This window comes from Propithecus coquereli, unplaced genomic scaffold (assembly GCF_000956105.1).
Source record: "Propithecus coquereli isolate 6110/MARCELLA unplaced genomic scaffold, Pcoq_1.0 Scaffold355, whole genome shotgun sequence".
Lineage (NCBI taxonomy): Eukaryota > Metazoa > Chordata > Mammalia > Primates > Indriidae > Propithecus > Propithecus coquereli.
The window spans coordinates 857,472-881,934 of NW_012149230.1; the positions used below are offsets into that span (position 1 = coordinate 857,472).

At 44.3% G+C, this 24,463-nt stretch overlaps 1 protein-coding gene across 1 annotated transcript in view; it reads left to right on the top strand.

The window, feature by feature from the left end:
- PMP22 (peripheral myelin protein 22) overlaps window positions 1-17,569 on the top strand; it is a 29,135-nt gene extending 11,566 nt beyond the window's left edge. Inside the window, exons 4-5 of the mRNA XM_012651416.1 lie at window positions 8,592-8,732; window positions 16,296-17,569. Coding sequence (XP_012506870.1) covers window positions 8,592-8,732; window positions 16,296-16,459 — 305 coding nt within the window. The 3' untranslated portion in view covers window positions 16,460-17,569. The remainder of the gene's footprint in view (window positions 1-8,591; window positions 8,733-16,295) is intronic.
- The last annotated feature ends 6,894 nt before the right edge of the window (window positions 17,570-24,463 follow it).

Here is a 24,463-nt window from a genome sequence, read left to right on the forward strand (position 1 = left end):
TTGTCCTCGAGCCATTTAAATCTCTGTAGTGCCCCCCGGACCAGCGTGCGGTGATGCACCCTCTCCTCCGTGTGACAACTCTTCAAGTATTTGACCACTCCAACTTTCCCTTCTCCTCCGGCGATGCCCCCTCCTTCCTGCGGTGGCTTGTGTGGTGCAGGTGGATCGGCTGGAGTCCCCGCTGTGTAGCGTGCGGCCTGTGGACAGCAAGCACGGCCTCGTCTTGCCCCTCTGCAGTCGGGCTGGTGGTTCGGCTCGGCAGGGTGACGGGCAGAGAGCAGGGACAGCCTCTCTCCCTCTGCCACGCCGTTCTCCCTCCTCCCGCTCTGGCTTCCGCGGGTTCTAAATCTGAAGAATGGCAATAGGATCATTTAATTCATTAGATTTCAAACATATCGTTGACCTTCTCAGCGCCCCCAGTGTGCTGTAGTGAAAAAAACAGTAGACGGGGTGTCAGGAGTCCTTGTTTTTCTGCCCTGGGTCTGCCTGTAACAAACTGGGTAACCTGGGCCAGTCCCCTGGTTTCCTGATAGCAGAGCTGGCTTTGAGGTGTAGGACCTGGAGTTGGTGCCCACACATGGCATGGGTCCCGGGGACTCTGTTCACGTTCAGGATGTGATCGTGGCATGGGAGGAGCCTAAAAGGAGTTAGCCTTTGGGCCAGGCTTTGGAGACTGGGTAGAGTTTCAGCAGGCACAGGGAGCGGAGTGGGGCTTTATGCCTTGGGAAGGGTGTGTGGTTTATTGTCACAACTGGGGGTGACGGCTATGTTATTTCTGGCTCCTGATTTTCATGGTACTTGGCCTTTTTGCATACTTTGGGGGGAACAAGGGGGACTCTGATTCCTATACGGAGAATTCCTTCTAAACCCAAAGATCTTGAAGGGAACCCAATTATTCCCTGTCCAGTCTCTGTTGGTGCAGCTCATGACTGCATTGGAAACTGTCTTTCTCCTTTCCAGCCACTTTCTGTGGCCAAACTCAGCGTTTTCAAGTAGGCTGTTCTTAAAAAACCAAAAAAAGTTTTCCCGATAAATCAGTTTTAAAAAACCAGTAAACTTTAAAAATTAAGCAGGCTTTTTAAAAAAATGGCAGGACTTTTCATAGCCTTTGATAATTCGTTGTAAGTTGTGACTGTCCAGGGAGGGAGGTTAATATTAATATCCTTGATCATGCAACCCATGCGCCCCCCCTCTCTTTTTTCTTTAGTGTCAGCTGGTGGAGTAAATCTTCCAAGAACAATTCTTTGAGAAATACATCCTACCCTGATCCTCCTGTTTCTAGATATTTCCAGCAAGTATATAAAAAAAGCCTCAAACAGCTTACTATTTTCAGGTAACCTCAGGTACCTCAGTGGCTGCATGATATTCCCTGTTCAAGTCCAAGTACTAGTTAGCAGAACAAGAATTTGGGTGTCAAACCACAAAGCTAGACTCTGAAACTAGTTCCTGTGCCTGCCCCAAAGCCTGGGAATCAGGAGTGCAGTGACTGGAATGACTGTGTCGGGTGCAGCAGGAACCCCTAGACATGCTTTCCACCTGCTGGGCAGTCTGTGCTCACTAGTGACCACCCACAGGGTTTGCTCCAGATAAAATGCCCCCCACAAGAACCCGCTGAAAGTGCCTTCCATGTGGCCTTCATCATCTCTGTGAGCTCCTGGCCCACAGGTAGCTTTCCCCGTCTTCTTTGCCTTCTCTGAGGGTCCCTGGCAAAATGAGCTTGCACCCTGCGTCCCATTGCCAAGCTACCACCTGGGCTGTATGGGGAGCAAGTTGAATTCCTGCGGCTGCGCCACGTGGGGCTCTGGACACGCACCAGTGGGTGGGCAAAGCGTAGAGGCAAAGGCTGCATTGTTTAGGATGGGGGCCTCTTGGGAACTCAGCTATTCCTGGAATGGCATCCACACTGAGAAATTAGGAAAATGGCGATCTGTGTGATGGAAGTGGGTTGGGAGGTGTGAGGGTCCTGGTCTTGGGGGTCACATGCTTTGAAGACAGCCTGGCACTACGCCCATGGGAGGTATGAACTCTTGCCCCTGCGATTCACCCTCTGATGGCCTCCCTCCTCGTGGCTTTTCCTCTTCCAGCTTCCCCAGCGTCTCTCTGACTCTCTTGCAACTGTCTTTCTTTTTGCTCTCAACAAAACCTTTTCTCTTGAGTCAGGAAGCTTTTATGAATTAAGTGCCCAGAATGTGACTCCAGGTGGGGAAAGGGTGGGGTGGCTCCAAGCTGATAATGAGAGATGCAGATGAACCCTTACATTTCAAAGTGCTTTATCCTTTCTGAGCTCTTAGCTCACTGGACTGGGGGCCCCGGGCTAAGAATACAGCTGAGGGGGCAGATGCATTTCCTTCGTTGCTCAGCTGCTCCTGCAGCAGGAATCTGACCTTGACGTGAGCTTTGATCGTTTTGCAACTCAAACTTCCCGTTATCTGCTGGGGGAGCCAGGGCTGTGGGCAGCTGCAGCCCGTGTCGGAAGGCTGTCAGAAGCTCTTGTTCCTGACACTCACAGTAGAGCAGTAGGTCTTCAAAAAGCTTCAGAGTTTTTAATTCCAGTGCTCAGCACGAAGGTTGGAGACTGGCTTAAAACTCTGCCGCTGGGAACTCCACAAATATTTACCAGCTATCCACTTTGCACCAGGCACTGTGGGAGGCCTGGGGAAGGACAGCAGGTACTGGACATGGGCTCTAATTCTGCAGACTGCAACTCGGGGGAGGGACAGAGTTGCAGTTGCTGCACTGGGGTGAGCGCAGAAGTCCACAGGTTTGCCACTGGGGGTGTTGGCCTTACATTAGGTTCAACCTATATAAAACCAGTTTGCAACTGGCGGCCTCTTCCCTTGAATTGTATTTCTCTCATCTCTAATAAGTATTTTCTGTACATCTGACTTGTTTGCTGGGCAGAGGTTGGCAAAGTATAGCCAGCAGGCCAAATCCAGCCTAATTTTGTAAATAAGATTTTGTTGGATAAATGGCCATGCCCACTCACTGACACACTGGCCTTGGCTTTGCCTGATTTTGTGCTACAAAGGAAGAGTTGTGTAGTTGCTCAGGAGACCATACAAGCTGCAAAGCCTAAAGTACTTGCTGTCTGACTCTGCCGCACCCTGTGTTGGAGAGAGACGTGAACTGACGCCAAAGTTGCATCAAAACACTCTTTGGGTTGTGGTTGGTGTGCTTATGACCTGGCTTGTGTGAACACTGGGGCCCCCATTATGATATTGCTTGGTGTGGCCCAGGAACTGTACCCTGGTACAGTCTGCAATGCTTGTCTACCCTGCTGCTCACATCGGCCTTTGGCTGGGGTTGTTTTATTTGCACCGTCCTTTAACCGAGCTTTTCTAGCAACTCTTTGGTTGGATCATTACAGGTGTATGAAATGAGTGAGTACTTCAAGTTAGAGAAGAGGAATTCAAGGCCTGAAAAAGGAACAGGGCAGGGTAGGCAGGTGGTCAGCAGCATTTGCAACAGAACCCATGCGCTGGGCTGTCCTAGCTGGAGCGCACAACTGCAGGGTAGAGTCAGGCTTTGCACATCCTCACACGGGATCCCGTCCTGTCGTTTCTGGAGCATGTGATACCTGCTGTCCGTCACTGCCCTGGCCATCTGTCTGTTCCAGTTCTGATGAACAGTTTTGGCTGGGGAGCAACATCATATGAGCTTAGGAATCTCCGCAGGGCACCGTGGGCTTCCCTTTGAACAACAACAGCTTGGAGGGCTCTCGAATCTTCATTTGGATCTGGCGTGGAGGCCACGTCCTCCTGGGCTGGGCTGTTTTTCCCTTGCTGCCCCATGTAGTTTCTGATCCATGGAGTTTGGGGAAAGGAAAAGTCCCCATTCTCCTTGCATATGGAAGCCCCGTCCTGCCTAGGATTCCAGCAGCTCTCTGAGCTTTGAAATCCTAACTCCTAATTTATTAATATTATTGACTGCTGTGTTTTCTTAACTTTGTAATTTTTTAAATTGGTTTTAATCATTCAAGTAGTACATGTATTACATGAAAATATTCTCCTTATTAAAAATAAATCAAAGAATAAGGATGGAGCGAAAGGCCTTCTTAACCAAACGCTCCTTCATTCCAACTCCAGTTCCTGGAGGTCCCCATTGACGTCAGCTTGACACATCTTTGGCCCTTTTTTCTTCGAACATGTGCTGGCATGTGGATGTCTCTATACACATACATAGTTTTTTGGGGTGTGTTTACAGAATGATGACCTGTTCGGTATATACCTTACTCTTTTCATTGTCTTGGAGCTCTTTCAAAGGCTATTCATTTTCTAACTCATGAGTTTTTTAACTGCTGCAAAATATTCCATTGTAGGGATATACCCCTAATTTATTTTCCCTCATAGGAGTGATGCTACAATGAATGTCCATATTCATTTCTCTTTGAGTATAAGCTCAAGAATTTATCCAGAATATAGTGATTAAATTGTTGAGTCATTATATTACAGGTGTTGAAAATTTTAAATATATTCTGCCAAATTGCTGGTCATAAAAGGATTCTATTATTATTATTCCTATAAACAGTGTATATAGTTACCTATCACACATTTACTCTGCTGATATTATGAATTTTTTTATTTTTGCCAATTTGATGGATAAAAATAGGTATCACATTCCTCATGGATTTCATGTGAGGACTAGTGAGGTTGAGCACATTTGAATATGTTCTTTGGCCAGTTGTATTCCCCTTAGCTAATCACATGGCTTTTTAATTTTATATTTAGCTCTTGGATCACTCCGGAATTTAATTTTCTGAATAATGTGAGCTAGAGATCTGATTTTATGTTTTACCAAATGAACAGCCAACACCACTTATTGTCTGTGTATTCTTACCCTCTGATTCATATGCTATGTTTATTATACACTAAATTTACATGCATACCTCCAAAGCCTTAATTCTGCCCCGTTCTTTTATTTTTCTTTCATGACTAATACTATAGTGTTTGAATTACTAAAACTTTATAACATAAATATAAGCTTTGTATGTCTATGAGATATTTTATTAATAACTATATAGCTATTATGGAAACTTACAATTATTTATTATATGATATATAGCATAGCATAATAAACATAGCGTAGATATATGTTTGCTATCTGGTAGGTGCTATCTGACTCATCGGTTTTATTTGTTTTTCTGGTTTGCATTTGTTTATTTTTCAGTGGCTGTTGTGTTTGGTTCAAAATTTTTCTTGACTATTACTGTTCATTGTCTTTTAGATGAATTTTTGATTCATTTGTGATATTGATTAGGATAGCATTGAATTGGTAGATTATTTTGGATGCAATTGGCATCTTTATAACTGTTTCCATCGAGGAACATAGTATGTTTCTGTTTCTTTAGTGCTTCTTTTATGTACTTGAATGAACTTTGTCTGCATTATTGATGTCTCCCCTCAAAGAACCAGATATTTTTACTAAATTTATTTTTTATACTTGTGCTATTTCATTAATCTCTGCTTTTATCGGTATTAAGTCAATTAATTTTGGATTTATTTCATTCTTTTTTTCCTAGTTTCTTGAGTTGAAAGTTTAGTTGACTCGTTTTCAGTATTTTTCTAGTAAATGCACATAAGGGTATACACTTTCCTCTGGGAATGGCTTTGGCCACAGCCCACAAGTTTGACATGTAGTGCTTTCAATATCATTCCTTGCTGAAGAAATATTTACTTTTCATCTTGATTTCTTTATCGAAGAGATTATCTGGAACATTTTTTGAATTTTCAAATTTATTTTGGCTAGTTTGTTTTTGATTTCTAATTTCTGTTTGTCATAGTTGTATGTTGTACCTATATCGTTTCTGCTTTCTTTAAGATTTATGGAGATTTTCTTTGTTGCCTAATGTATAGTCAGTTTGTAAGACCATCCTATGTGTCTTTGAAAATAATTTATAGTCTTTGTCATTTAGACACAAATTTTTTATATATCCATTAGCTCGAATTTGTTAATCCTGTTATGTATAAATAATCTATATCCTTCCTTATCTTTGGCCTATCTGATTTATCTATTCTGAGAGAGGAAGGTAAAGTCTTCCACTGTGATCACAGCTTTATCAATTTCTTCTCTTACTTTGGTTGATTTTGCTTTATACTTTCCCAGGCCATGTTATTATGCGCATGAAGGTTCACAGCTGTGATTTCTTCACTCATAGATCAAGTGAACTGGAAGTAAAGGTCAAGTCAACTGAATCTTTCCTTTACGAAACAACCCTCTTTAGACACGTTCATCCTTTTAGCATAAATTCTATTTTGTCTGAGGCTACTACTACTTTACCTGCTTTCTTTTTGTTAACATTGGCGTGGAGCTTCTTTTTAGAATCTTTTGGTTTTCGACTGTTGTTTGTTTTAGTGTATTTCTTGTATCAGAATATAGCTGGAATGATTTAATCCAACATAAAATTCCACGTCTTATAATGAGTGCCTGGAACCCCTTCACGTATATCGTGATTGGTGATATAGTTGGACTTGCTGCCTTAATGTATGTGTTTTATTTATCATGGTTATGGTTGAAAACCACCTTTTCATCTTTGTATCACCGGAACCAACCAGAGGGCTTGGCTCAAAACAGTAGGTATTCAACAAATCTTCATTGAATAAAAATGTCCTTGATCCCCTAATTCTGATCTGATTTGAGAATCAACTTGTGGCAAAACAACTCAGTTTTTTTGTAATGGGGTTGGAACTAAAACTCAGTAATTGGGTTGGAACTAAAATTCAATTTACTGGTGAAAGAAGTTTCAAGAAGTATTTAGTTCCATTATTAAATCTTAGGGACATGTCCTACTCATGTAGATTAAACATATAAATATTTTAAGTTTTCTCTGTATCTGGTTGAAGTTCTTGTTCACAATGACAGCGGAGGTAAAAGCCAGAGGTAAATTTTCAGAATTGGAGAAAGAGATTTAGGACGTCATCCCCACCAGCCGTGTTCCTTGTGAGAGCGCACAGAGAAGAACGTTTCCCAGCCCAAGTGAATCCCTTTGTTTAGCTCCAGATTTAGGTCTCAGATTTCTTTGTGTTTCCAGCTGCATCTACCAGAGTGCTACATAATTCGTTTACTTAAAAAAAGTAATATGATGGCAACATTATCTTTATCGCAAAGTGCTCCTCCGAAAGAACCTCTCTGCTGGGTAAAGACAAACAGATTGAATTAAGGTTATGTCGCAATGGAATCAGGATGGTGCACAACCCATTAGACATCATTTTCTTGCCTTAATTGACAAAGACATTGAAAAAATAAAAGAAGCGTCTGTAGTGCTGCCGTGGACAGAGTGCTAGCATGGAATTAAGGTTCTCCCGGGTTTGGCTGGGTCACCTGGGCTTGGCCGAACCTCTCCAGAAATCTCTCTCCGTGCAAAGAAGCTGCGTTATTTGATCTCTCAGGTTTCTTCCAACTCTCAAATGCTTCCAGTCTGTGTCTTGGAAAAATCTCACGTGAAACTGTAGTAACAGTTAATCTCATCAGCACCCTTAAAATTCTGCCGTGAGCTACTTGCGACTCAAAACTGGTTTATCTTATTCAGTTAATTATAGACCATCCAGATTTCATGGCTTTGAGTACTGGGTTAAGCACTGATGTGTGAGAGGATGAAACCCTGTAGCTTCCGCAGTAGCTGCTCCCTCTTGAGAGCAGTGCCCGCCCCCTGTCATGTGGCACTGGGAAGAAAGGACAAAGGCTAGATGCAGCTCTTCTAGGTAAACCCCGTGGCCTTCCCACTAGAGTGTGGAATTCGGGTTGTTCCCTCTTCCTTCCTGAAATGCCATGAGTTTGCAGTGGATGGTGAGCTGGAGAGACCACGAGGGACACTCTCTTCCTCTCTTCTTTGTCTGAATTTCAGTTGGAGGCTCTGAGATTTGATCTAAGGTTTGCAGTTCAACAGAGATAAGGAAGTGTGACCCTCGATCCTATCTGGTGATCTGCTGAGCACGAGCTGCGCTGTGCAGAGGCTAATGGCCGTGGTCAAGACTGACCAAGACAAAACACATGGCGTGGCCAAGCAAATGGCCTTCCAGACCCATACAGAGCGTACCTTGCTTTATCAGTGTTTTCCTCCATTCCTCTAAAAAATTAGTTTGGGCTCCAGCAGCCACTCCCTTGATCTTTACATCTTGGGGGATACAGATATTTCGAACAGTGGTTTTCAACTGTTCTTCCTGGCATATAGGAGTTCTGATAAGCCCTTAAAAGACCCCCGAGGGCAAGAAGAGGAAAGACAGTGGGTGAGGCCCAGGCCCTCTGTAACACATGCGTTAATATATACCCATAAGTAACACACTAGCACAAATGCTGGAAGGAAATTCAATATATTTCAACTTGAGTTTAACCCCTAATGGTAAGAGTGTAGATATTTTCTTACAGCCCTTTCCTAAAATGTCCACAATTAAACATGCATTATATATATATATAATATATATATATATGTATGTATTTTTTTCTCCCAAAGAAACTTTGAAATGAAGACTGACTTTTTAGAGGGCAAAAGTGAAATTGTCCGAGTTCTGCTAAGGAGAGAGGGCTTCTGCTGCCTGTGAGGCAGAGCCCTCCCTGGCTGTGGCCAGCTCTCCTAACCACGTGTCTCTTCCCCACAGAATGGCTGCAGTCTGTCCAGGCCACCATGATCCTGTCCGTCATCTTCAGTGTTCTGTCCCTGTTCCTGTTCTTCTGCCAGCTCTTCACTCTCACCAAAGGGGGCCGGTTTTACATCACTGGAGTCTTTCAGATCCTTGCTGGTAAGTTGTGGGTGGGCAAGTCAGAGTGGCAGCTGGGCCTGTCCAAGCCTGCAGAATGAGTTGTTTAGTAGAAGGATGTCACCCCAGAGTGACTGGTGTTTGTGAGTCTGCCCGGTGGACGCTTTTCGTAAAGTGCAGAGGGGTGTGTGTGCGTGTGCGTGTGTACATGTGTCTTAGAATTTGGGAGCTCTCCACTTCTCCCAGGGATGGGGTGTATGTGAACAAGGGCTGAGAGGCTCTGGAGGGAAGGTCCCCACCCAAGCCAGTTGTATCATCAGGAATGAAGCTAAACCTGGACACATAATCAGAGGTAAATACTGAGAATGTCGGTAGAGCAAAGGCCAAGTTCGAGGGCTGTTGCCTGCGGATTACATTATGCCCAAGAAACCTCTGCTTCAGTGTAGAAAATGGCCCTCATGTGCTGAGAGCTGGCACATGTGTCTTCTGTATGTGTCTTCTGGCTGTAGATTGTGACGCAGTGACACCGATAAATTCTTGCCCTTCTTTACTCTAGTTGCTAGGTTCTACTGGGCTTTGATTTACTCTTGTCATCCTCTGATGTCTTCATTTGCACTGCTGGGTAACATGCATCATTTCCGAACATGACAACACATGAAAACACATGAATGGTCTCCTTCATCTCCTCCCTAAACTGTCTTCAGCTTCCCTCATTGGAGAGGTTATCCACATGCACAGTGTCTCCGGATTCTAGCCGGTGTCTTGCTTCTTTGGCTCTTCCTTTCCCCACCCCCCAGCCCCCGGGCTGTCGACTGCCGGTGGACTGAGCCAGCAGGGCCTTGGAGAGGAGTAAGAGGCAGCTGCTCTGGTGGATTCTGTAGTCCAAGTTCATAAATCACAAGCTCTGGGTACTGGGAGATGCTCTGGATTCTGGCCCCCTGAGAAGACAGAGGACGCAGCATCTCTTGTTTTGGTTGGCTGTCAGACGCCCGTGGCGCCACGTCACCATCCTGTGCTCAGGGGCAGTCATCGGAAGGCTGAGAGCAGCCCGTGCGTGCTTGCTGCATGGATGGGCAGATACGATGCCTTATGCAGGGTCATATGGGAAGACACGGCCTGAGGGGGAGTGTTGGCGACCTTTTCTAGAAGCCAGAGAGTTACCCTTTCCTGGAAAAAGGAAGTAAACTGAAGAGCCACTCCCCGTTAAACACTTAAATACAACATTTCAATGTTCATGGTTTGGGGATTTTAAAACCAAACGATGCTTTGCTACTTGCACAGGTTTTATTATACCAAGCCCAAGCTCCTGCATTGCTGCCAGCTCTGTTAAGTGACTAATTATGCAACGAGATACCATTTCCAGGTACATTGAAGTGAAGAGCTATGCTCCATTTTCAGATGGGATAAAGAAAGCTGTAATGTATTCTGGGGTTTCTTCTTTTGCTCACTCATGGTTTGATATCAAATCGAATGATGATCATATCCATTGCATCAGTGACTGTGTCCTCTAGATAATTATATGGACTTACAGGCCAGACTTTTTTTTATAACATGTTTATGTTTAATCCATACAAGCTTGTTATTTTACCGATGAATAAACTGAGCCCAGGAGAGGTAAATGTAGGCCCAGGTCACCCAGCTCATGGGACGATTGAGTGCTTACACTTCCACACAATGCGGGTTGAATATTGCTGGGCATGTCTCCTCATATTTAGAGACACAGACTCCACCAAAAATGTTAAAGAACACAACATCCAAGGCAGAAGCCCTTGTTTTCACGTTGTCCTTCATTGGAACTGATCACCCTCATTGGAGGGGAAGTGCAAATTTGCACCTTCATTATTCTGAAGCTCCCGAGCATCTGTGGTGAACACGAACCTGGACCATCGGACGTCGTCACACTAACTATAGGGACTGAGGAGAGTTCAGATGCTGTTGAAGGAGCAATAGGCAGCACCTTCATCTTCATTCTTCCCACTGAGATATTTCAGCTTTAAATTCTCAAACAATATCTCCTTAACAACATTTTAGGCCAAAACTTCAGCCCAGAGATAAGAACCGTTAAGTCACACAAGTAACTGCACTGCTGTGTGTTAAAATATTTCAGTTCAGCCAAACTCTCTTAGGTATCAAGATTTTCTAGCCTTCCAAAATGTATTTACTAATTTATTCTCATCTCACTGCTTTGATTGCTCTCTGAACTCCATATAAGTGTTTAGAACTGTGCTGTGAACACCTCTGATGTGAAAGCACATGATCCCTTCCTCTCTTATCCCCTTTCAGATCTAGCTGCTTATCTCTCGACAGACAGACCTAGTTTTTAGCTATCAGCTGGTCAGTTTAGCGGCCCCTGTTTGAATAGGAAGTTATCTTGAATTAGAAATGAGCTAAAATAACAGTGTAATTTACAAGTCCCGAGAATGTTCTGCCCTTTGTTGTCAACCCCAGTCCAAATGATCTGAAAGTTGGTCCTCTAGGAACCTCAGCTCTCTGGCATATTACATTTGAAATTGCTGCAGGGTCTTTCTGCTAAAGCTAAGAACTGAAAGAGTTAGGAACTCTACTCAGAGATCTCCTGAGTCCTTTAGCATGTGACAGTTCTAAATGAACTTTGTCATGCTGTTTCCCAATTCAGGGACTATTAAGAAGCTAGTAACTAGAGAGCAAATGAGGGTAGGGTTGTTGGAGACTAGAACTAGTGAAAACCTTGGAAGTGACTACTTAACATCAAGGAAGAAGTCAGAAAAGCTAAAACAAAACAAAAGACATAATAAAGAAAGGTAGGAGGGGAGAAAGGAAAGAAAGAAGAAGAAAGTAGCCCCACAGTCATGGGATATGAAATCTAAGAGTGTGCCTTCCACAGGAGCTGGTTTCCGTGCAGGGCAAGTGCATTTCAAGTGGAAACGCCCTGAATCTCTGCTGAGTCTCCCAAGTGGCTGTTCCAGGCTGGGTTATCTCTGCACCGGCTTCCCTTCGGGGGCCCAGCTGTGGTATTTACAGAGCATGCACATGAACTTTGCAGGAAAGGCAGGTTGAAAGGTGCGCAGGGCTCGGGCTCCGTCTCCCTGCTCTAGATTACAGCTCTCTGTGTGGTGAGAGGGCTCCCTGGTTTGCCACATCATCCCTTCTCCAGTTAGCCACAAGGCTCACAGCTAAGAACTGTCTTGTCTTGATTACATACTTCTCTTAGGTTGGCTGCTTCCTGGGTGCATATCAAAGGGCGCCTTCCTCCAGTTCAGTGCTTTCTAGCCTGAGCTGCATATCAGAATCACCTAGGATGCTTTTTAAAAAATGCCAGTGCTCAAGCATCATCTCTGGAGGGTCTCATTGAGCTCTGGGGCCAGTCCCTGGGTGATTCTGATGTGCTTCCAGGGTTGGGAACCACTGGTGTAGCCATTAAGCTGGCTCTAATCCCACTGTAAAGTCTTCCGGGACATTTCCCTCACAGACGACTCATCCCATTCATGGGCTATAGAGTCTTCTAGACCTCCTTCTCAGAGAAGGAACATCCTCATCCTGTATCTGGATTTTGGAGCCATTCTTATTTTCAGAACCTATAGCCATCTGTTTCTGGATGAAGTTATCCTTTCCTCGGCTCTATGGGGTCGGTTACACTAGATGGGAAACCATCAAGGAATTCGTATAGATACAGACCTAGAAAGAAAGTTTTGCATGTTTTGATTTATTTCCCTACTTAGACCCAGCAACTGGCTCCATGCAGAGCACACAGAAGGCCCTGAATAACTATTGGTTGGATGATTAGATAATTGCTTTTCCTTGGAGGAACCAGACGCAGGTCAAATGTGTGGTTCCATTTGAGCAGAAAAGATAGTGGGGACTTCTGAGTGAGGTTCACTTTTTAAATTTACTTTGTTTCATTTTGGATTTTATTTTTAGACAGATCAATACAGATATAGGCATTTAGAATAAAAGAATTTGGGGGGATTAATACAAGTACAGTGCCCTTCTGTCCGGAGATTGAAACGTGGCTCACGTCGGACACCATATTTAGCAGCTCTCGTGGGAGTGAGTCATTCTGGATGTCTCCCCGCCATGCCCAGAGCAGGGTCTGTGTGTGGGTGGCTTTCCAGGCAGCAGGGGTCCGGTGAATGCAAGAGTAAAGACTGCCAGAAGCACAGAGAAGCCTCTGTGTGAGTCACACGTGCAGCCCGACGCTCTCAGGGGAACAGTCTTACAGCCCCCGCCCTCCTCGTTGCGCTGAGGATGAGGAGGGGTGAGGTGAAGGCACTCGCTCCTCAGCCTGTCATCATGGCCTTCCCAGACCATCCTGGCGGTCTCCCTGACATCGCTTCCTAGCAGCTGCACTCTGGCCTTCAGCCAGGTGCGTTTGTGGGGGTTTCCAAGGCGCACTTTGATATCTGCTGGCTTGCGCCATTTCTTTCAACACTGCCGGCGGCTCGCTCCTTGCGACCTTATTCGCTTGGCTTCCTGGACATCCCCATGCTCCCACTGCCGAGAGAACACACCGGGCAGTGCTGCGGCCTCTCGCCTCTGCCTCAGCCCGGGGCCAGTCCGCCACTACGTCCCAACACATGTGGCATCCCTGGTAGGCACTGTGCCCGCTTCCTTTGTCTTTGCTCACTAACGCCAGCACGTCTATGCAAAGCTCTCCTCATGCCCCTTCCAGCCACCTGCCTTGTCCCCGCCCCTAAATCCTTCTCCCGCACTGCCGCCAGAGCGAGCGTCCTGAAACACACATCGGATCGTGTTTCTCCTTCGCTCGAGGTTCCTCAGAGGCTTCTCATCACAGCCTCTTTTGTGTGCCCTCGAAGGCCCTCTCTTTCTGGTGGGGAGCTCTCGGCTTGTCATGCGAGACTGCGTGTGGCTTCTCCAGTGCCCCGGTTGGGATTCATTGCCCATCTGTGCTCTCGGGGCACCTGGTGTGCTTCTCTCCTTCTCTCAAAATTCCGTCACGCTACATTGAAAGTGTCTGTGGGTACGTCTGTCTCTGGGCAGACACATCTTGAAGGTAGGGGCCTTGTCGCATTTATCTGGGTACATCTAGAACAGTGCCTGCATGCAGTAGGCACTCATTACATGTTTACTGAACCAGGGGGAATGCAGATGATGGGGAAGTAGCGGGAATCGCCGTGGCTCCCTTTGCCTTTGGGGGCTCCCTTCCAAGGTTCCGTGCTCCAATCACTCACTCGGGGTTGCAGTTGCTGTTAAGGGGGCTTGGCTGGAGACCTCCTCCTCACAAGGGCGCTAGGGAGGACTTTCAGGGAGTTGTTGCAAGCCAGCCATCCAGGAACAGGTAGAGACACTCGTGACCTGGAGGCCCAGCACTTTCTTGCTGTGTGGACGGGGTCAGTGTATTTCCACTCACAGCTGACCTCCATGCCCAGACTCACGTCCCTCCCAGGGGGTCCAGGTCACTGCCGAAGAGCAGATTGCTCATCTGCAGGAAAGGCAGAATGTCTGCCTGCATGTCAGGGCTTCGCTTGCCCTCACCAGGGGGACTTTGATGACGTATCTCCACCCACTGGTTGCTGAGAAAGTGAGTCATGATCCACTTATTAGGAAGAATAGCTGGCTTTGGGAGACAACTATTGCATGACATCAACTGCTCCGGGCTGCAGATGGAGGGTACCCAGCCAAAGAATTTCATTCTTTCTGTGTTTCAGGGTCCATCTGTTGCTTTCCATACAGATGGCCTGGTAATAACATATCCCTAAGACATCAGTGTCCTGACAACAGTAATGATAAGTACGAATGCTCTCTCTGGCTTTGTAGATATCCAAGTGTATTGCTTATTGCAGTTAAGCTTAGAGTCGTTCATTTCTGAGCCTCTACTTGGGCGAAAGCCATACATGTCAGCCGTCTGGTCAGTCACTGCACTTGTGCATCCTGCCTCTCTCTGTCCCTCTTGGTCAAGGACGGAGCCCGATGTTTTCTCTTTGCCAGTGAGATTGGGCTATAGCTGGTCCCGTCAGCTAGTGAGGCATTTTTCACTCCTGCGCTGGTCAAACACCCCGTCTGAGAGCCCCGCCCGCACGATAAGCGTAGTCCTGCCCTGTTAGCACTCTCTTAACACCGCTTTCTCTTACACGCCATGTTTCCCTTTTTATAGCCTTGCCCTCCTTAGGTAGGTCAGACAGAACTCAAGAGACAACTTCACTATGTCTTAAAGACAAGAATTAGCACTCTGTAGAGGTGAGCCGTGGAGCAGCAGGGCAAGATAGTTGAGGGTCCCAGACCCCACGGCAAATAAAGTATGTCACCAGCACGTCAAACTGCTGTTCTCCCCAAACAGCAGTTCACCAGCTCTGGTTCCCCTCCTGACAGGGACATCTTTGCTGCCTCCTGAGCCTTGTGTAGGTGGCAGGTCCTGGATCCCATCCCACAGTAGTTCCAAGACTATTGTGTGGCTTTGTCGACAGGGGCCAATCGAGTGGGAGTTTTCTCCTCTGAGTTGCAGAAGGACAATCTTATCAGGGTGGCTAATGTGACATAGTCCCACTTCTGCACTTTGTCAAACAAAGTTACAGTGTCCAGTAAAATAGCAGCCCAAATAGCAGCGTAGGTTAGATGTAGGTGGCCCAGGGGGGCATTTGGAGCTTTGGAACCACATGAATCCCACACGGCATGCTGGGTTTATAATAGAGTCACTCACAGCTTCTCAAAGACCTTGTTTTTAGGAGGGAACAGACTGGGCTTTGTGCAGCTCCAGGCTAGGGTGCTGACATCACCAGACCCCTCCCTGCTGGGGGACGCTGACTGTCACGTGGGCTTGAGCCACCAGTTTGAGCTTGGCTGTCCCACAAGGCCCGAGGTGGAGGCCTTTCTTCTCTCTTACACACCAAAGGACTGCATTGGTGGGCCAGGAAGGGTGGCCTGACCTACCTGTGCATCTGATGCCCTTGGGCCCCTGTTTGGTCCTCAGACCTCATCCTGGGGGCACCCAGTGAAATGGAATTTGCCCTCGACAGCCTTGCTCCTCTGAAGCCTTGCTTCCAACTCACCTGTCTCCATCCTCCTCGTTTCCCCCTCCCCTCATTGTCCCCCTGCGCATGTTCCTCCGTCTGCCCAGCAGTGCCCATGGGTATGGCATGCTCCATCTCTTATGTGGCAGCCCTGCCAGGGGCACCGGCGCTCTGTGGTCTGCATGGAGACCAGTGCTCTTGCTGCGGCCCGACTCTAGCAATGGTGAAGTGCATTTCACTTCCCCCGGTTTGGGTAACGCCACCACTCATCTGCAGGGTGGTTCACGGGTTTCCGGGGGCTCCCACACCCAACCACCCTTGAAAAGAGACAGCCTGGTTTGTCTTGCAACCTGAATGCTTGCTGGTCACCTCATGTGGCCTGGGGAGTGGTGACAGTTCAAGAAAGAAAAATGGAGCAGAAAAAGTGAAAAGACCCTCAAGATTATGGCCTGGGTGGCCAAGATTGGAAGCGCAGAGCAAGCTGTTGTCGTTGCTCCTATACTTTCCGGCCGCCTCCTCTCAATTCTGGATCTGGAAGCAGATTCCTTCCAGAGTTAGAAATATGCTTCCTGCACGTGTTGTCAGCGTTGGAGGTGGCGGGGGAGGGGGTGCGCCCCACGGTGAACTCTCCCTCACCCAGCTTGTGCCTTTCCTTCCCCAGGTCTGTGCGTGATGAGCGCAGCGGCCATCTACACGGTGAGGCACCCAGAATGGCATCTCAACTCCGACTACTCCTACGGCTTTGCCTACATCCTGGCTTGGGTGGCCTTCCCCCTGGCCCTTCTCAGCGGCGTCATCTACGTGATCTTGCGGAAACGCGAATGAGGCGCCCAGACGGTCAGTCTGAGGCTCTGAGCGTACATGGGGAAGGGAGGAAGGAAACCAGAAAACAGAAAAAAAGAGCTAGCCAAAAAACCCAAACTCAAACCAAACCAAATAGAAAGCAGTTGTGGGGGGGGTTGCTGTTGACTGAAGATGTATATATCTACGGTTTATAAAACCTATTTATAACACTTTTTACATATATGTACATAGTATTGTTTGCTTTTTATGTTGACCATCAGCCTCGTGTTGAACCTTAAAGAAGTAGCTAAGGAACTTTACATCCTAACAGTATAATCACGCTCAGTATTTTTGTTTTTATTCGTTTTGCCCACAAACAAAAGAACTCCGTCTCGCCCCCCTCCCCTTCATTTGAAAGAAGATACCTCCCTCCCAGTCCACCTCATTTAGCAAACCAAAGTGTGGGTACACCCCGCATGGCCAAGAGCCCTGCTACTGTGGGTGACCCCGTGCATTCAACAGAAACATCGCTGCCTAAAGCTCCGTGTGAAGCCTTTCTCACGCACGGACAAAGTGCCCAAACTGGAGCCCTCGGCAAAAACACGGCTGCGGCTTTGGAATACTTGCCCTTGCAGGTGGGGTATCTCGGTCACGCATCTAAGTGCGAATCGGTGACAACAAATCTGTGAAATGGTGCTATGGATTTACCATTCCTTATTATCACTAATCATCTAAACGACTCACTGGAGATTCAATTAACGATTTTACAGCGTAAAATAGAACGGAGACCTGAATAATTCTGTGTAATATAAATGGTTTATAACTGCTTTTGTACCTAGCTAGGCTGCTGTTATTACCATAATGAGTAAATCGTAAAGCTTTCTTCACTCCTGTAGTTTTTTCTTACGGTCAGAGCATCAGGACAAGTGTCTAGACCCCTTGGGACTGTGAGTTCCCAGAGCTTGGCTGGATCTAGGCTGTTCTGTGCCTCCAAGGACTGTCTGGCAATGACCCATATTGGCCACCAACTGTAGATGTATATACGGTGCCCTTCTGATGCTAAGACTCCAGACCTTTGTTTTTGCTTTGCTTTTTCTGATTTTATACCAACTGTGTGGACTAAGATGCATTAAAATAAACATCAGAGTAACTTACTGATCTCTCTTGGGTTTTTGTGGGGACTTGGGCATGGGGACAAGGTGTGTGTCAGGGTCGGGTGAAGAGCTTCAGTGGCAAACAAAGTTGAGTGGTGATTTGGGCTGCAGGATGGTGCTAAGGAACTGAAATCATAGCTGTTTTGCAGGCTACGGGGAACACGTGACACCTTCAGACATCTGTGCAAATGTCTGCTGACTGGAGAGAGTTGGGAATTGTAGCCGAAACAGAAGCTGGGGGGTGGACCGGAAGGGCCTGGAATGCTCATTCTGCTCAGCCCTCTCTTGTGCTCTGTTCTCTGATGCCTTGCATGGGAAGCACAGATGCATGCCATGAGCCGCCCTGATACACCGGGAATGTTGGCATGAGCAGTACGGAGCCCTGACCTTGAGGTATGACATGGTGAAAGGTCTGAACGATGGGGACTTGAGGCCAGACTTTCAGATAAAATGTTAGTTGGCACCAAGCGAGGTCCTAACACCATCCCGAGGGAGGGGAAGGGCCGACCTTGCCATTGGCTCGAGGTTTCTGGGCCGTGTCTCACGCATACATATTTTTACTCATCGACCTTTTATTGTGCCTCTGCAATATATCAAGCTAATGGTGCATTTGATATTCTTAAATATTTATTGTGTACCTATTTTGAACTGGGCACCAGAGATCAAGAAAGAATGACATAATTCTTAACATTGAAAGGTCACATTGTAGTGAGAGATACAAGCAAACCGGTGACTATATTATAATAGAGTTAAGAGCACAGAAGTTAAGCAGCCTACTTGTCAGCTGCAGAGGGTTGGGAGGGTTACTTAAACTCTAAGATTCAGTTTTCTCATCTGTAAGATGGGGAGGCCAATGCCGAGGTTACAGGGTTGCAGGGACTAAAAGGAAGTGATACAGGTGAAGTGCTTAGCGTAGTGACTGGTCCCTAGAGAGCACTCCATGAATTAGAGTGGTTTTCACAAATGTTATGACAGGAGTGTGTTTGGAGGAGCACGGAAGAAGGAAATATTGATTATTACGGGGTGTTCTCAGTATCAAGCTGCACATTGGAATCTCATATGCAGGGGCCCACGCTGGAGATTCAGATTCTGTGAGTCCATGTTGAGAGGTTTAAAGACACATCTGGTGCCTACAGCATGTAACTAAGGATGAAACCTCTGAGATGGTCCAGGAGTTCTCAGACTTTAAGCTGCTAACAAATCACCTAGACAAATCACCTGGGAGTCCTGTAGGATGCAGATTCTGATCCAGTAGGTCTGGGTAGGGTGAGAGTCTGCATTTCCAGTTAGGGCCTGGGTGGCGCTGGGGCTGCTGGTCCGTGGACCATGCGTTGAGTAGCAAGGGCCCAGAGGGAAGCCAGCTTCAGGCACCTCATGTTCTCCTGTCTTTGGGCATCTGTGACAGAAGGGCTTCTCCTTTCTGAGGTTTTCAGTAGTGACCCACTATTCTGGTTTTGACTAAGATAGTTTTAAGGTGGCCATATGAGACTAAGTGATTAAGAAAACTAAGAATTTTATTTCACAAGATTGTACTTTGAAAGCATCTGTTTTAATTTCATAGGCTGTCTTTTATAACATTTCATCAAAAATTAATATGGATAAGAACAGAGAAGAAAACCAAAAATGGTCCCCAGATCTTCCTACCCAACTAAGTAACCCTGTTGGCATTTTAAAAAAGTAAAATACATCCAAGATTATAACATCCTAACCATTTCTAGAGGGAAAAATAAAATCTGAAAGTTTCTTTCCCACCTACCCATAATCTCTTGCCAAAGGTAATTATAAGACATAGTTTTTTATAATTTCTTCCAGGAAAAAATGCGCACATATATACATCTATTTATGTATTTCAAAAATTTATACAAAGATGTTCGTACTACTCACTTGGTTCTGTACCTTTTTTTTCACTCAATGATAAAAACTGGAGATCATTTTATATTAGCATATACCTCATTCTTTTTAATGAGCACTGTTTCTTTCTTTCAAAATTTTGCATAGTATTTTACTGTGTTGCTGTACAAATCTTTATGTACCAGCCTCCTATTGATAAGCATTTGATTGTGTTCCTATTTTTATTAATGTTTCAGTGGACATCCTTATACATGAATATTAGTGAATTTTTAAAGTGCGTCCAAGTGTTAAATTCCTGATAAAGATGTTGCCAAGACAAAGGGCAGGCATATTTTTAAAAATCTAATAGGTATTATCAGCTTAGTCTCCAGAAAAATTACGCCAACTCCAATTGACAGTTGAGCCTTACTTTCAACATGTAACTCATGGATTCTACCGAGAACAGAAAAGTGTTAAAATAAAACACTTAAGTAGAAACAGCTTATCTGCTGCTAGTTTCTGTGGACATGGTTGTTACTAATCTCTCACCCATGGTCCAGTTTCACTGCCTTGGGAAACTGCCTCGGAGACCTGCAATGATAGCGGGGACGATAGACTGACTTTACAGAAACAACAACAACAAGAATTATAAAGGAATACTATAAATAATTGTATGCCAACAAATTAGATACCTTAGTTAAAATGGATAAATTTAGAAAGACACAATTATTGAAATTGACTCAAGAAGAAATAGACAATTTAAATAGATCTATAATGAGTGAAGAGATTGAAGTAGTAATAAAAATAAGTTCCCTACAAATAAAAAAAACCCAGGCCCAGATGGCTTCACTGATGAACTCTACCAAATATTTAAAAAAGAATTAATACCAATTCCTAACAAACTCCTCCAAAATATAGAAAAGGAGGGAACGCTTGCCAACTCTATGAGGCTGATATTACCCTGATATCAAAACCAAACAAAGACATCACAAGAAATAGAAATTATAGACCAGTATCTCTTATGAATATGGACTCAAAAATCCTTAACCAAATACTAGCAAACCAATTCCAGCTTCATATAAGGAGCATTACACACCGTAAACAAGTGGGATTTACCTTAGGAATACAAGTTTGGTTCAACATCTGAAAATCAACTAATGTAAAACATCGTATCAACAAAATAAAACACAAAAACAACACGATCATCTCAATAGACTCAGAAAAACCATTTGACAAAATAAAACATCTTTTCATGATAGAAACACTCAACAAACTAGTAATAAAAGGGAACTTCCTCAACCTGATAAAAGGCAACTATGAAAAATCCACACCTAATATCATACTTATTAGTGAAATTCTAGATGGTTCCTCTCTAAGATCAGGAATCAGATAAGGATGTCTGCTCTTACCTCTATTTAACATTATATTAGGCAATAAAAAAATATATGAGGCATTCAGATTAGAAAAGAACTTTAAAATTACTTCTATTCACAGATAACATGATCTTGTATATAGAAAATCCTAGGGAATCCACTAAAAAACTATTAGAACTGATAAACAAATTCAGCAAGGTAGCAGGATACAGTGTTAATATAAAAATCAATTGTATTTCTATATTTGTAATGAAAAATTTTAAAATGAAATAAAGAAAACAAATCTACTAAGCATCCAAAAGAATAAAATATTTAGGAATAAATTTAACTAAATAAATGTAAAACTTATGCTGCGAAAATCATAAAATATTGTTGAAAGACATTAAAGAAGATCTAAATACTCAAAAAAGCATCCCATGTTCATGGATTGGGAGGTTTAACATTATTAAGATGTCAGTGCTCCCAAACTGTTCTACAGATTCAGTGCAATTCCCATCAGAATCCCAGCTGACTTCTTTATAGAAATCGACAAGCTGAATCTAAAATTCAAATGCAATCACAAGGGACCCAGACTAATTAAAAAAATCTTGAAAAAGAAGAACAAAGTAGCAAGACTCAAATGTCTCGATTTTAAAACTTTCTACACAACAATGGTAATCAAGACAGTGTGGTACTGTCACGACAATATATTTATAAGTGAAATGGGATTGGAAGTCCAGAAATAAACTCACATATCATGACCAACTGATTTTTGGCAAGCGTGTGCCAAGACCATCCAAGGGGAAAGAATAGTCTTTTCAACAAATGGTGTTGGGACAACTGAATATCCACATGCAAAAGAATGCAGTTTGACTCTTACCTAACACCATATACAAAAAGTGACTCAAAATGGAACAAAGACTTAAATGTAAGAGATAAAACTATAAAAACCTAAGAAGAAAACTCATAGGTAAATCTTTATGACCTTGCATTTGTCAAAGGATTCTTAGATATAATACCAAAAGGATGAGCCATGAAAGAAGAAGCAGATAAATTGAATTTCAACAAAATTAAAAATTGTTGTGTTTCAAAGGACACTGTCAAGAAAGTGAAGGCCGGGTGTGGTGGCTCACACCTATAATCCTAGCACTCTGGGAGGCTGAGGCAGGAGGATCCCTTGAAGGCAGGAGTTCGAAACCAGCCTGAGCAAGAGCGAGACCCCATCTCTACTGAAAATAGAAAAAAATAGCTAGGCAACTAGAAATAGAAACAAAAAAATTAGCGGGGCATGGTGGTGCATGCCTGTAGTCCCAGCCTCTCTGGAGGCTGAGGCAGGAGGATTGCTTTAGCTCAGGAGTTTGAAGTTGCTATGAGCTAGGCTGATGCCACCGCACTCTAGCCCAGGCAATGGAGAGAGACTCTGTCTCAAAAAAAAAAAAAAAGAAAGTGAAAAGACAACCTACTACACGTGAGAAAATATTTGCAAATCATATATCTGATAAGGGCCTTGTGCCCAGAATACATAATAAACTCTTACACTTTAACAAAAAGACAAATAACCCAATCAAAAATGGGCAAAAACTTAAAAAGACATTTGTCCAAAGAAGATACACAAATGACTGGTAAGCACATGAAAAGACGCTTTAAGTAATTAGTTATCAGGGAAATGCAAATCAAAACCATGAGATACCACTTCACACCCACTAGGTTAGCTAGAATCAGAAAATCTGATAATAACACATGTTGGTGAGGATATGGAGAAACTGGAACCCTCCTACACATGGCAGTTGGGAATGAGAATGGTGCAACTGCTTTAGAAGACAGCTCCTCAAAGGATTAAACATAGAGTTACCATGTGACCCAGCAATTCCTCTCCTAGATATATGCCCAAGAGAAATGAACACATATGTCCACAGAGAAACTTGTACACAGGTGTTTATAGCAGCATTACTCATAATAGCCAAAAGGTGGAAACGACCTTTGGGTATGGCATTGCTTTGGGCATTGCTGCAACATTACCTTACTAAACCAGGAAGTCTCAAAACGAAGTTTCTAATTGCCCTGATGAAAACAAGATGAAGGCAGGGCAAGTTCCAACAGATTAGAACCAAGAAGGTGGAGGAACGTGGCCCCGCCATGAATATTCCTCCCCTTGTTTAGCCCGTTGCTTAAACAGAAAGACAACAGGAGCCAGGGGCCTGGTTCTCTTCTGCAGAGAGAACTTTCCTCTGCTCTGTCTGTGGAGTAGACTTTCTGATTTTCTATGGTTTCTGAATAAATCTCGCTTTCACTTTGTTTTGTTGGCTGGCTCCCGAATTCTTTCTTATGTGAAGCCAAGGACCCACTTGAAGTGCAAGTGGCTTCCGGCATTGGGAGTCACTTTCCTGCATCATCTTGAGCCCATCAACTGATGAACGGATAAACACTACTTGATGCCTGGAATGATGCTAGGACATTACAATAATAATGTATAATTTGTGCATAAAAAAGAATGAAGTACTGATTCATGCTACAACGTGGATGAACGTTGAAAACTTTATGCTAAGTGAAACAATGGTGATATAGCACCTCTTGTATACTCCTGGATACAGCTGAATGCATTCTACTAAGTGAGGTATCCCAAGAATGGAAAGACAAGCACCACATGTACTCACCATCAAATTGGTACTAACTGATCAACACATAAGTGCACATATAAGAATAACATCTATTGGATGTTGGGCAGGGGGGAGGAGGGAGGAGGGGATGGGTATATGCATACGCAAAGAGTGCAATGCGCACCACCCGAAGGATGGACATATTTGAAACTTGGACTTGGGGGTGGGGGGCAAGGGCAACATACGTAACCTAAACATCTGTACCCCCATAATATGCTGAAATAAAAAAAAAAAACTTTATGCTAAGTGAAAGAAGACAGTCACAAAAGACCACATTTGATTCCATTTATATGAAATACCCAGAACAGAGAAATCTATAGAGACAGAAAGTAGATTAGTGTCATTTAGAGCTGTGGAGTGAGGATGGGAGGGTAAGGTCGTAATAGCTAAATGGTACGATGTTTCCTTTTGAGATGATGAAAATGTTCTAAAATTGACTGTGGTGATGGCTGCCCCTCTTTTCGCAAATGTGAATGTACTAAAAACCAATGCATCGTGTACTTTAAATGAGTCAATTGTATGGTATGAGAATTATATCTCAATAAAGCTGTTAAAGAAGAAGAGACAGCTGTCTGCTCCAGATGTTCCTAATTCTCTTATTAAGTCTTTTCTTTCAGTTTAAAAACTAATACACCTTTTATTTTTGTGGTTTGGGTTATTTTCTTTAAAGGGATGAGATTTTTATTCCTTCTGAGCAGTATAAAGCAAAACAGGATATTGGAGATGAACAGTTAACATATTTCTTCACTAACAGAATCTTGGATTTCCCAGGGGATTATTTCAATGACATTTATTTTCCATCCTTGAGCACTTCTGAGAAATATTTCAATCTTAGGAATTTACAGAAATGGAGTTTTGATTAGAAACTGCCCTCTTAGCAGCTGCTTTCTGCTCTGCTTCCAGACTCTGGGAGTGTCTTGTTTGCAAAATGGCAAATGCGTTGAGGGAAATAGTTGCTCACTCAGGATACCAGGCTTGCTTGGTTGCATTTGTCTCTTCTTTCCAGAATCACGTTCTCCAGTCATGCATGCCTGAACTCCAATTTTGTTTCCC